This window comes from Nyctibius grandis, chromosome 6 (genome assembly GCF_013368605.1).
Source record: "Nyctibius grandis isolate bNycGra1 chromosome 6, bNycGra1.pri, whole genome shotgun sequence".
Lineage (NCBI taxonomy): Eukaryota > Metazoa > Chordata > Aves > Nyctibiiformes > Nyctibiidae > Nyctibius > Nyctibius grandis.
In genome coordinates this window covers 48,278,615-48,292,650 of record NC_090663.1, presented here as the reverse complement: position 1 = coordinate 48,292,650, position 14,036 = coordinate 48,278,615, and the positions used below count along the sequence as shown (strand labels likewise).

Here is a 14,036-nt window from a genome sequence, read left to right as displayed (position 1 = left end):
AGAATTTGGATCTTGTATAGGGGAGATACGAACTAGACATAAGTCACAGCTTTGCCAAAGTACTAGAGCTCTTGAGGCTATGTATAAAACATCACTAATATTTTACTTCCCAAAAAACTCTGTAACTTTATGCTATCTTGCTATGAATCTGCAATAATGGCTGCTAATTTATTTAGACATTCAAAATCTCCAACTGAGTAGATACAGCTTATTTTAAATGGAAATTTCAGCACGCTCTGATACAGCTGTCTCTTTTATTGGTTTATGTTACACACAGAGATATTCAGAATGACTCATATACCGTTTAACTTCTACTCTTTAACAAAAGAAATTGTTATATAATCAAATTTAATTGGATAAAGTTATTTGACATTCGTTTCTCATATATTTTTCAATTTAACATCATAACCAGTGACATGAATTTATAATAATTATCCAATTACCACAGTTTGCTACAATTCCCCCAAACTGTTCTTTTTTTTTTTTTAATCAGCTATAATTGTAGATGTATTTATTATTACACGCCAAGCTAGATCTGCAAAAAGAAACTTTGCACTGTGCAGTTTACTTGTATCAGATCACGCTCCAAAGTGATATCTAAGTGTTAGGCAGCCCCAAAGAAGCAGAAGTACTGACACAATTTACACTTTAAGGTGACTCAATTTAGGGTCAGATTTGTGGAATAAGCTTGGCAAGAGCATCCCCATTTCTACTTTCTTTCTTTAAACACATTTTATTTGTAGGAATACCGCAAAGAAATCATTGAATACTTCCTAAATTTTCTTGAGTCTAAAAACATCAACTCTTCGTAATCACACTGGAATAAGATAGAATTTATTTTCAGTCACTTAGCTTACAAGCACTTTTGTTTTAAATTTATAAAGTTTATTGGAGTCTTTGATCTTCCTATTGCATAAAATACTGGGTTGCAGTTTTAGTTTCATGAGTGCAAACCCCTTTTCTTATGTTGGCCATAATTCATATTTTTGATTCCTGAACTGTGCTCATAAAGTAACAGAACTCACTTATTATATTTCACAGAAGCAAATTTCTCAGGATGTTTATTTACAAACTCAAAAAAATCTACAAGGATAACCCTTTAAATTTTCATATTACTAAAATTTTCAGCCAGTTTTCATTCAGTCCTTTCTATGTATTTCTGAACTATCCAGGAGTGAGACAGACAGGTAAAGTGTCTTCAAGCTTTACGCAGTCTGCAAAAGCCCTGTGGGATAAATTTTATTACAAACTACCCTACGTACATGTGATAAACCAACCAACAGGCAATAAAATACCTTGTCAAACACACAGAGCTTTCAAATATCTTGCAGACAAAACTACCTATAGCAAAAATGATAGAGATTGGTAGTGAATCTCCTACTATGTGGTAGCTGAAGAGGAAATATGGGGGGAAAAATGAAAAAATAAACTTAGCACCTTCAAATCTGATTTTGAAAATCAGAATGATTCACTTTAGGTTATTCTTCATATATAAGGACAAAAAAAAGCATGTTGTAACTGAATAGTTTTCTTTAAGATGATCTCTCATTTTATATGCAGCATTAATGTATGATCTCCAGATAACAGTAGAGAGAAAATAGGGCGAGTCACACACATTACTTGGATTATTAATACAGTGCCCTTTGTGTGAGTTCATTATCAAGTATGTTATACAAGAAATTGGCACACACAGTCTTAGAAAGATTTTGAATGGTATTCCTACACAAAAGATTTTTTTAAAGTATATACCTGAATACATACAACGAAGTGACTGCCATCTTTGCTTATAAAATCATAATACTTAGAGCTTGAATGCTAGTACAACAGCTTCACTTAACAAGGGTCTAGCCCAGATTGACACACTCAGTACTCATAAAAATGTTTTTCTTAGAGCCTCTTAAGCAAACAGCAAATCCCAGTCAGTCTGAACTAAGCACTTAGTGTTAGCTGGAGTACAAATAAAGGCCGAATTACACCAATAAATTCAAAGCTGAATAAACAGGTCTGCAAAGACAGACTTTTGCCTGAAAGGAGCACATACCCTACAAAGGAAGATACAGTCTCATTCCAATTAAGTAACAGGACAATTTGAAATGAAATGTATAACTACTATCAAAATTCTTAAGCATGAATGGACATTCAAATCTGATTTTAAACCATACAAGATAACCTACTTCAGATGAGAGTGGACAAGAATGTTTTCTTTTACTAAGATACTCTGAATTTTATTTTAAGTTAAATTTTTTTTTTTTTCTTCAAGTGTTCAATTAAATATCTATATGAAAAGACTTAACATTGGAAAACATTAAGATATTTTCCTTAGAAAGTTCTAGAAGAAAAATGTTAATAATCAGCACAACAAAAACATATTTGGTATGTGATTTTGGGTAACTGTCAAAAATCCAGTCACTTCTATCTCATTTTACCTGCTAAAGTATAATAAAGAATGAAGATTCAGGGATCCTCTGTAAATTCACCTGAATTTTCCTTACTCTAGCGTAGGAAAAATTTTTATACCAAATTAAACTAGGTATTATTTAGGAACACTTTTTCAAATTCCCTACATCTGATTGGAGTTTTAAGTGTCACAATAGCCAGGCATACATGAAAGGAGAATTAGGTGAACATCATTGATGCATCTTCCTTTTTGTAATCTCCATTCACTTTGAAGAATACATCTCCTACATGCTTTATCAGACTAGACAGAGCCCAGAGTGAGCTTGAAAAAAAAATTAAACCTGTGAAGAGCAAGAAAGACTGAAAAGTTGATTTTCCATCAGGGCTTGGCAGAACGTTTTGGAAGGTAGAAAATAGAAAATGGAAGCTTTCACCTCCAGATATAAGAAGTCCAACTCAGGCAAGTAACCATCAAAATACGTCATTACTGTACAGATGTTCCAAAGACTGTGTAAAAATGTATGGTTGTATCGATCTTATTACCTGTAAAGCAGGTACTTTTTCTTCAGCTCAGAGTTAAGTGTGACCAGATGATGGATGGAGAAAGAGCACCACTGGTTTACTAACCAATTGTTCTCACTGTTTCCAGTGTTCCAAGGTTTTCATAATCAGGACATGTAAACTTGTCACAGTATTAATCATGGTAAATGTAAGCAAATAAAAATCATTAAAACCCTGTAAAATATACTACAGTTAAAATCCAGCGTTTTAGCTATGTAGATGTGAACTAGAAATAGAAACCTACAAATCAAGAAAAACTACAGGAACCATTAAGAGTACTGACAGATAAAGACATTGCCGTAATTCATACTAAAATTAGGAAAGCCTTTAATTTATTTTATCTGCCCTCTGTAACAATATAATGAAAATACTTTGGCAATGGAGACAAAGGTTACTTATATGCAAACAGAAAAATTTTTGAATGCAAGCTTTTGAAAAAGGAGCTCTAGATTATCAAGATGGCTACATAAAAATTGTATAAAAACTACAAGGAAAGGAAGAATATACAGGAAAGTGATAACGTTTACATATGGCATAGAACTTTGGGTGATGAAAGAGAAATTGGTCTGTACTAAAGTAGATCATCAATAAAATTCAGATATGAATGTATACATGGTACTGGCAGTATGGGCAGACAGATCACTGAGCAGTTTGATTTAGAGCTCACAAATTAAACAGGCTTGATAAGCATAAGTAATTTGCTTCATGTCACTTTTGCAAGTAGCGGTACTGGTGATTTTACAGGTGGGTGGCAGTTTTCTTTTTGAGTCAGTACTGAATCAATACCTTGGTACACTTCTGGAGGATGTTTTTTAAATTATTATTTTTTAAAATATTACAAATGCCAGTTAAGCCAAATTCCTAATAGGTAATTATGTCCTCCCTATCTTAATTCTTCCTTCTGACATGTTTGGGAGGGAGGGGCAGAAAGGGTTCTTTTTTTTGGTTTTTAAGCAATTGTGCTTCTCTGTTCAGTGAAACAGACTCCTTGATATCAAAGCACTTTTGTTATTGGTGATGTGGCCCTCCTATTTAATGTACTATAGCGATGATCTGAAAGTCAGGGCTGTGAGCCACAGGAAGCCATTATTAACAAAGCATCTTTCTCATGCTTTTAAGAAGAACTGACCTCTCCTGCTAGCTGTAGCCTAGTCCAGATTGCTTTTTTTGAGACTTCTTTTCTAAAATAATAACTGAAAAGCTTAGTATTCTTTTTGCATCCTATAAAACTCTTTCATATAATTCTTATCAAAGCTGTGGAAAGCCTTAAGTCTAGCAGGATAACAAAAGTACCGCAAAATGACCCTGACAAGTTGGAAAAATAAATATGTAACTAGTAATAAAAGCATTCAGAAATGATGTCTTGTTTTTCACCCAGCTGAGGGAATGTACACTGCAGAAAAAAATGAGAAGAGTAAGTCTATAACTGTACATAAATATCAAACTGCAATTTTTTCATGCACTAATCAGAAATTAATAGCACAAGCTGAATTTGCTAGTACCAGCAATATAGAGTGCAGACATAACCTGTATCTCTATATATACATATACAGAAAGGAACAGAGAAAAGAGTGAATGTGAACTGAAAAGAAAGGGTTGAGGGAGAAAGATGCTATGGTAGAGAAAAAAAATGATTACAAAAATTCTGAAGTCAGCTTATAACACAGTAGATCAAATAGCTTTCCGCTAATTTTAAAATCCAGGAAAGATGGGCAACAGTGAAAAGAAATGTAGGTGTGACAGAAGTTTTTGTATGTAGTAAAGGTTAGTATAGCAGTAGGACAGTAATAAACAATGCTTGAATGAATAATATGGTAGAAAAATCAAGATGTATTTAAAAGACAGCTTGCTGAAAGGAAAACCTTAATACAAATGAAATCACTAGCTCTGTACTTTCCTTAAAATATTTGCATGTTTCTACAGAATCTGCTAATTAGTATTTACTCTAGAAAACTTAAAAATAGAACAGGTAGGGGCAGATATTGTAAAATACCAACAATAATGATGATGCAAATCAAGAAAGTTGTTATTTACGTATATATTTTCCCCAATAAAACTAGACAGAATCATCTGCAACGTACAGGAAGATACGTCTATGGAGAACAAGGTTAACAATGTTTTTGAATACCTTGTATGTTTCAGCTCACACAGAAGATCCTCTTAGACAGCTAGGAGTACAGAACTATCATTTCAGTTATTCTTCTAAAGATGTGTTCAACGTGCTGTGTTAAGAAATTGGTTTGGAAGAACCAATCAATTAAAAAATCCAAAATGTCGCTTTTATTTTATTAACAGTTTCTGTCTGTATATGCCAAAAATGCATCGTGCTGCCTTTCAGGTAGTTTAGCATGGCTTGCCTAGGGTTATTTTCAAGGATTCCTTCAGCGCAAGGGGAATGGATGTACATGTTGTATTACCAGCTTTCACTATCACAAGGCCTTTCATTTTTAACTTCTGAAAAACAAACAGGAAAATACTAACAGACTCAGCTATTTTGGATATGATTAGCAGAAACAGCTCTAGAATGCAGAATTATGAGTACTGCAAGACAAGGGGCTCAGCTCTGCAATTACTTTGCCCCACTCTCTCTCTGATAGGAAAAGGACCAGATGATCTCAGTTACACTGTTGAAAGCATGAGAGTAGATTATGGTCCACAGAATATGATTCTGCTCACCTCTGAAATCAACACTTTAATTTCTATTGAAGATAAAATGAAGCAGACTGATCTAGCATACCGGAAGAGAAAGCCCATGAGGATCTTAATGCTTCTTCATAGAGAGAGAATCATCAACTGACTCAAAGTGAAAACCGTTCCCACCATAAAAAGATGTACATAATAGGCCATATCATAAAGTTCTCTAGTATTATAACTTTGATTAAGTTAGAGTTATAGAACTTGGATGTCCAGATTATTTTTATGGGAATCAGTACTTGTGAATGAAACCTTATCACAATCTTTTTCACTGTACGTCATTAACCCAGAAGATTACAGATCAACACTGGTACCTGGTTTAAATGTGTCTTTCCAGTGTCATGAAAACATGATGTACAGTCTAAAGTAGCATTTATCATGCCATCACTAAAATAAATATTAAAATAGCTTCAATATTCAAAACAAATAAAATATGTGAAATATTGCAAGTCTTACATGTGTCCAAAGTTTCCTTCTTGTGTGACTTATCCCACTGCTAAAGAATTAATTAGGACACAAAAACAGGAGGCAAAGAAAGAAAAATAAAGGACGGAAAAGAACTGAATGAGATGATTGCACTGGTGGTCAAGATTAAATACTTTTTGCGTATCTATAAGTAAATAGAAAAACATTAGAGATTTGATAAAGCTGATTGGCATCTTCGACAATAATTATTTTCACTTTATTTTTGAGATGGAACAAAGAAAGAAAATGGTACTTGACCCATTAAATAGAAAAGGTAATAAAACATCCTACTTAAAAGAAAGACTGTATAACAAATAAAGGGCAATTCAATACAGATAAAAATAGAGATGTGCTGACTTAGACGAGTCACTGTTAATCAAATCCAACCACTTCATTAAAAAATTCAGTAGAAAAGATATGAGAGAGATGTGACAGATGGGTTTAAGAGTTGTCATAAGCATAACGCACGAGGAAAACATGCAACTATGCTGTTAAAGTTAACTTCATATATCCTGGTTATAACACACACAGAATACTGCTGGACCACATAGAAGATATGACACTCCAATTGCGGCATTGCAATTTCACTATTACTTAATAAGCAAAGTTCAAAATAAGCTGGTCAGGAACCAGTTTTTGTATTGAACAAGATTGGTAGCTTTTTAACTATGGTACTATGGCTGATTGGTTTGATTTGTTCATTGTTGGACTGCAAGTTACTGTCTTCCAAAAAGGAAGAGGGTAGGAGCAACATCTCTGAAGAGAAGACCGAAGAGAAGGAGTTTCTTGTCTTCCCTTCACATCACAAGACCCCTACACTTTCCCCCACACAGAGGTGTAAGAGTCACAGCAAAGACTCTGCAAGATCATAGGGGAAATGGCAAAGCTTCAGGGAAGATGAAACCCTCCTGAGAAATGAAGCAAGACCATACAGAGCTTGCTGCAGCAATTCAGAAAGTCACTGAACTGACTGAAGACAAACCTGGAAGCAGGCGTTCCCTCTTTTAGGACACTGGAGAAAGAAGAAATCTGTTTATATGAAAGTTGGATTTCTATTCTGTTTTGCATATTAATCCTCACTTTCCTTAAATTTAACTCATCTAGTTTATATCCTAATAAAATTTTTTGATATTTTTTACTTTTAATTGTTGTTGTCTTCGGGGAGCAGAAAAAAAGATTGACACATATTTCCCTGACATTTCTGGCTCACTTAGGATTCTGTCATAAATACAAACACAAAAATAAATTCTTGGCAGACAGGGCATTTATATTTATGACCATTGCTTTAAAGTTGTAACTCTGTCATACTAAGAACTATTTAACCATGCATAAAGAGAAGTTTGTATGTAGGTCCATACTGTCCTATGGGAGAAGACAGTGTGAATGAGAATAATTCATGAGGTTCTCCTAAGAATTTTCTGAAGAATAAAAAAAAGGAGGATAAAAGGAGGGGAAGTTAGAAGAAAAAGAAGAGGGCAGATATCAGGAGTTGTTGCTGGGGAATATGTTTAGCATTTTGGACAATCTGAAAACATTTCTATCATCAATTGCTGAGCAGAACTCTCCAGAATGGAACATGTTCTTTCAGAGGACATCAGCTTTTAATGGCATCTCCGTTATGGTGTTTCGAGGTTGTGTTTTTTGTTGGTGGGGGTTGGGGAGGAATATATCAGTAAGAATGCAGACTGTTGAATGATACCAAAAAAGTGAAAGTTGTAATCTATAATTTTAACAAGATGAACAAATGAGAAGTTTTGAGAGAAAGATAATCTATACATAACTTCAAAAACCCCAAAATGGAAATATTACATGTTTCTCATGAAAGTAGCCTAAAAAAAGATATAATGAGCTTTTATCAAGTTACTAATTTAAGTATGTTAGCAGATGTTAAACTTTACATTTGGACAAGTCATCTAAGTAGATCTTGTATAAATGTAAGAACAAAGGGCAGACATCTTGTAAGAAAAGTGCGGTTGCTGACATGTATAAGGAAGAAGCTGAAGGTAAAACTGAAAAATGTCAGAAAAAGAATAAAGTAAAATGAGATACAAAAACTGTTAAAAAGTGAATGAACTAACATTAAAAAAAGTAATATGTATTGCATTTCAAAAATAATCTGCTGGTTTAGAATCTTCCTTAAGTGAGAATTATTGCCTATAATGAATAATAGGTTACATAAAACATATTCAGAGATAAATGGAAAGACAGATAAGAAATTTAACATGCAGGATAACAGTAAGAAAAAATGCCTTTCTAGATATGTACTAAAATATCAGCAAAATGTCTTGTGATATCAATTACGTAATGAGTCATAGCACAAATATATTACAATTTAAGTAAAATTTGCAGAGGCATACAATTTTTTTATGGCTTCATGCACATGGATGCTGATATCCCTGACTCCCATTAGTTTGAATAAGAGAAAGATCGGTAGCAAGATGCTTTATTTCCACAAATAGTAATCATAAGTACCATAAGAAGAGTTAAGGAGTACTAAGGACTCTTAAAATTACCAACTGGATATTATTAGCAACATTATTAATATCTGATCACACACTTGATAGCATTCTCTAAGTTATTTCAACATTTTTTAAATGCACTACTTAAAGACAATTTTCATTATCATCCCTTGGAAAACAAAGAATATATCTTAAAATTTCTTTAAAATGTCTTAGATTATATAACACTATTCATTATTTAAGACTGGCTCTTAGCCACTCCATAGTTGACAGCCTTAGACATATATCCTATATACTTTCAGTAGAGGAGCAGACTATTTTTCAAGAAAACAGAAATTCAGCAGTCACGATTTGAGTTTAGACTTGGACTATTTTGCTGCTTCTTGTTGCACTTTTCCATTTGGCAAAACACTAGGACATTATATCATTCTGAGTTTGTCCCTCCCTGAAGTCAATAGCTTAACCCATATTAAGAACTGCATAGTGCAAAAACTTGATTTCTAAGTATGAGCATTTGCTATGATTTACAAAATCACATTGTCAATACTGTTTAGTCTGGTTGGTTTCCTATGTATGTGCTAACTTCCAGTTGTGATGATCTCTGACACATTTTGCTGGAAAAAATAGATATATCTATCTGCCCAGGTCAGTGCTTGTCATATTTTTTTCAGAAAGTGTACTTCTATTTACACAACATTATTAGTCTTGAGATGCATGGATGTGGTTTTTGCACCACTGAGTAAATTAATAATTCCCAGAGTCAGACAAACATGATTGTAGTTTATAATATAGCCATAGTAAACCCTAGGATACATTGCCTCTGGGGACATCTTAAATTATACAAGGACTTAGGGCTTTTGAATGTTTAAAACTGCCTGAATAAGTAGAACACATTCTTTGGTAGTTAAATTGCAACATAAACTGTAGCACACTATGTTTTCCTCTGCATTTGTTTCTTTGAAGTTAATATTTATTTAAGTATTAAATTAATTTTCCATAGTGAAATATAAAACAACACTCTTTTTTGTCCAATTATTTTTTTTTCCCCAAGGTTTTTTTTAATTACGTTGCCTGCATGGATACTAAATTACGGCTACATAACAACCTTTAAGCAAATGTGAAACTGTAAGAACCAAACAGGGAATATCTGATGAACAGGTTCAGAAAGGTATGGAATGATCAAAGAAATACAGAAGAAAAAAAAAAAACAAACCAACCAATGGAAGATCTAGAAATAAATACAGGAGGATCAAATCAGTGCAAACAGTGAAACATGTAAAATACATTTTGAAGAAAAGAGACTCTGGGGACCAATTTAACTCAATGTCTTTATGCCACCTCTCTTTTTTGTTTGTTTCCAAACTCCATTAACTCTTTCTTCCACTCTTTGTTAGCTTACCTACAAAGACATATTAGATGAGTAACACCTATATATATTTGAATGCTATTAATTTTAGTGCCTCACCCCATGGATATTGGATCTGTTATTCTCTTTCTATATTTCAATCATAACTAAACTGTTAATATTAAAGGACTAAGCTATAGCATAATTTTTGCTTAAAAAGACTTCCAAGCATTCCAGTTTGTTTACATTTTTTTTAAGCTGACAAACAAACAATGCATACATTCATCTTCAGAATGATGTGCTCCTGTCACTGGAAGCTTTTACTCCCTTTACAGTTTTTACTGTACCTGTACACAAAATGCACACACAGACATCAGCCCGGCACTCAGGTAACACTTTGCAGACCTTTCTTTTTATGTTTGTGGGTTGTCAATCCAGTACACTGTCACACATTCCTCCTCTCCTATCAAATATAAATAAACGTGGCCAGTTCCAGCAATTTCAACTTTGCTTTGAATGTCTGGTCACCACTACAATCTGACTTCAAATTGAGTATTCCACGAGTCTTCAAAAATTCCACACTCAACTCTCTTCCAGCTGTGATAAGTATTTCAGAAGTGTGCCGGGCTGGCCCTGGCTAATAGCCAAACTCCCACCCAGCTGCTCGCTTACTCATTCCCCCTCCACCCCCCACCCCAAGACAGGGGTAGAAAATAAGAGGAAGATGAATGAGAAAGCTCATGTGTTGAGATAAAGACAGGGAAATCGCTTACTAATTACCATGGAGGGCAAAACAGACTTGACTTTGGGAAATTTAGTCTAATTTATTGCCAATCAAAATAAACAAGTAATTACTAATTAATAGAACAAAAGCTTTCCTCCACTCCTTCCCCATGCTCAACTTCACTCCTCCACTTCCAATTCCTTTACCCTGCCCCCCAAGTGGTGCAGAAGGTTGGAGGGGTACAGTCAGTACACAGCTGTTTCGCTTTGCGTCTCCTTTCTCCTCACTCTTGCTGTCTTCTTCAGTCAGGACTCTCCATGGGCTGAAGTCCTTCAAGATAAACCTCCTCCAGTGTGGGTTCCCCGCAGGCTGCTGTAGATATCTGCTCCACCATGGAGCACCTCCTCCTCCAGCCTTGGACTTCCCTCTGCTGTTTCTTGCTCTTTTTGTTCTCTCCTCCTCTCTTTCTCTCTGGTGTTTTATGCCCTTTTTTGAATGTTTTCCCAGAGGTGCCATGAGTGTGGCTGAGGGCTCAGCTGTGCCCTACAGTGGGTCCAGTGGAACTGGCTGTGTCCAGCACAGGGCAGCCCCGGCCTCTTCCCTCAGAGACCACCGCTGCAGCCCCTGCTGCCAACACCTGGGTACCTGCACCTGGCACAAGAAGTTTCTCTGTTGTTTTTTTGGGCTTTTTTTTCTTTTTCATTTTCATACTCAAAACGTATGTATGAGGCTTTGAAAACACTTGTTCTTTTCACATCTGCAAATACAGTCAACTGAACCTTTCAGTTTGAAGCTGAGCTGTTAACTTATTTCCATTCATCATTTCCCTTTTATTTCTCTGTGCCCAGATGCATGTTCCTGTTTCTATCTACAGCTCATGCTATGTATTATACTTAGAAGTGATTAGTAAGAACTCCAAATCATTATTGACAAGCATCATGAATATTTACAGAAAGCTAACAAATATTGCAGAAAGGAGTTTGTGAATTTGGGCAAGACACTTTTGAATGTCAGTCACATGATTAATACCAAACTAACAAAAGCAACAATTATTTAACTGACAACTTTTCAGAGGATGCTGGTTTTATCCTAAGCCTCTCTGGTAACTTAAAGCTAACATTCAAGCAAGATGAGCTTTGAAACTGTCCCTTATTTTACAAAGCACCATGGTGAGGAAGCTCAATTTACAAACAGAACTAATGTAAAAACAGCAAACAAAACAAAACAAAGTTGATGTGCTAGTACAATTGCCACCTTAGAAATAAAAGCATTCATAAGAAAATGAAATAAAAATAACCACACCAGATGTTTGATTGTGGAGGTACGCCACACATGTAACAGTTCCAGCGATCTCAGACTCACCTGAGTCAGAGAGCAGGCACAACTCCTGATGTAACAGTTTGTCCACATTTATACCTTTGCTGATATAAAATGGCCAAAGCACAATAAGCCTACCCACAAGCAAACTACTGCTGAAAGCTTATTTTTAGAGTTTTGTCAGAAGATGTAATTATTTTTCTCATTTTCTATTTTGCTGCATATTTTGATGTCATGGCAAAGTTCGTTGGCAGATATTTGCCTTCCTAAAGAAAGATTTCTAAGTTATACTGATATTCACTGATGATTTTTTGAGAAGTACCATATACACTGCTGAATATTTGGAGGAATGATTGAAACAACCAAGTTTGTAGTAAAACACTTATTTTGGGAAAAAATACATTTTCATTGAAATATTAGAAGTTAAGGTTATTATTATGATCTGTTTGTACTAAGTCACTATGCATTTCTTAAAATGTTCATTTCATAGATTTCTTTTTTCTTTTAGATGTTTGAAGACTCTATAATCCTGAATGTATAAAGCTGAATGTATACATTGGGCTGTGATTTTGTCTTCATGTGCTTTTATTGCTATATTTATTCTTTTAGATGATTGGTCTGTGAAACATGTTTTCTCTATGTTTAACAACAAGGATTTGTACACACAGCAAAATAAAAACAGACTGAGTTTGGCAGGCATATAATTTCCATTTCTTTTCAGGAGAGTGGAGTTTGTTACATATCACTTTTCTATTCTTTATGAAAAGCTTTGATAATAAGCTGTTACACAGAGCTTTCTCTTACTTACATTGATATCTTCCAAATCTAAGCTATTCAGAACGACATTGTTCCTCTTCCAGATGATGGGAGGTCTCAGAGTTCCCTGGATTGCACAACTTAAGACAGCACTTTGTCCCACTGTTGCTGCAGTGGTGCTTAGTTTTTGATCTTCAGGCAGACTCAGCTGAACTACCTCTGCAAAAGATACATTGTTTGTAAGACTAATCAGCATGCAGTTTCATAAGGTTAATTAGCATGCAGTTTTTGTACACTGGTAATTTAAGGACTTTAATTGGAATCAAAGTAAAAATATCTTCCAACAACCACAAGAAGTTCAGAGTATTTCAAATAAAGGTCAGCATGACATTTCAATTAAATTGACTGACAAGCATCACCCTGCAAGAAGAGAAGCATTGAACATGAAGATGAATTTCAGAGGTAAGACTGTAAAAAACATGACAGTGTATCCAAAGTCAGACACCAGATGTTATTTGACAGTTAAGGCCAATGCAGCAGTGTCATCAGCACCTTCATCTGGACTAAGATGGTAGTACTGATACAAGAGTCATTCATGTGAGTTCATTTTCAGAAAAGAAAATACAAATGGAGCTCAGAGTACAAAACACACAGGACAGAGACTGAAATGGATAACAAAGTGAATCTTGCATTCAGAACATAAAATAAAGGTATAAGATTTCTTTTCTGGTAAGCCAGTTTTTATGGGACTTTTTCCTTGATATCAGTGAAAACACAGTTTCTAGATCACAATGACATTGGTAATCTCTCCTTTTTCAGTCTCAGAAGAATATGCATCAATCATAGTCCAAACACATTAGTTAATGTCTTTTTAAAAAAAAGAGTGTTAAATTAATTTCTACTACGTTTCTCTGGTCAAACATGATTCCTTTTACAATAACTGCAGAAATTCAGAGCCAGAATAGTAAATAGTTGTGTATTTGAATAAGTTTCTTTAAACACAGAAAAAAAGAGGGGCAGAAGGGAGGGAACTGAAAAAAAAAGAGCACTTTATACCATCAATTCAAAAACTGCTCTGTCTGCCAAGGAACAGAAGCAATGACCAGGACCGACTATAGCACCTGGTAGAAGTGCAGAGTACAATACTGTATAACAGTACAAGACAAACCTGATGTAAATGCAGTGTGTCACCTGAAATATTGTGAATTATGTCAATCCACAAATATTTGCTGCCCATTTTTCACATTTACTGTGCAACACAGTAGAAATTTCTAGTGTCAAGAAGCTATTTCATAAGGCTTGCCAAGTCACTTTTAAT

The 14,036-nt window shown here is 34.7% G+C and overlaps 1 protein-coding gene across 3 annotated transcripts in view; it reads right to left on the bottom strand.

The window, feature by feature from the left end:
• FSTL5 (follistatin like 5) overlaps positions 1 to 14,036 on the bottom strand; it is a 322,017-nt gene that overhangs the window by 98,839 nt on the left and 209,142 nt on the right. For all 3 annotated transcript variants that reach the window (XM_068403643.1, XM_068403644.1, XM_068403645.1), the window contains exon 6: positions 12,771 to 12,937. In XM_068403643.1, coding sequence (XP_068259744.1) covers positions 12,771 to 12,937 — 167 coding nt within the window. The remainder of the gene's footprint in view (positions 1 to 12,770; positions 12,938 to 14,036) is intronic.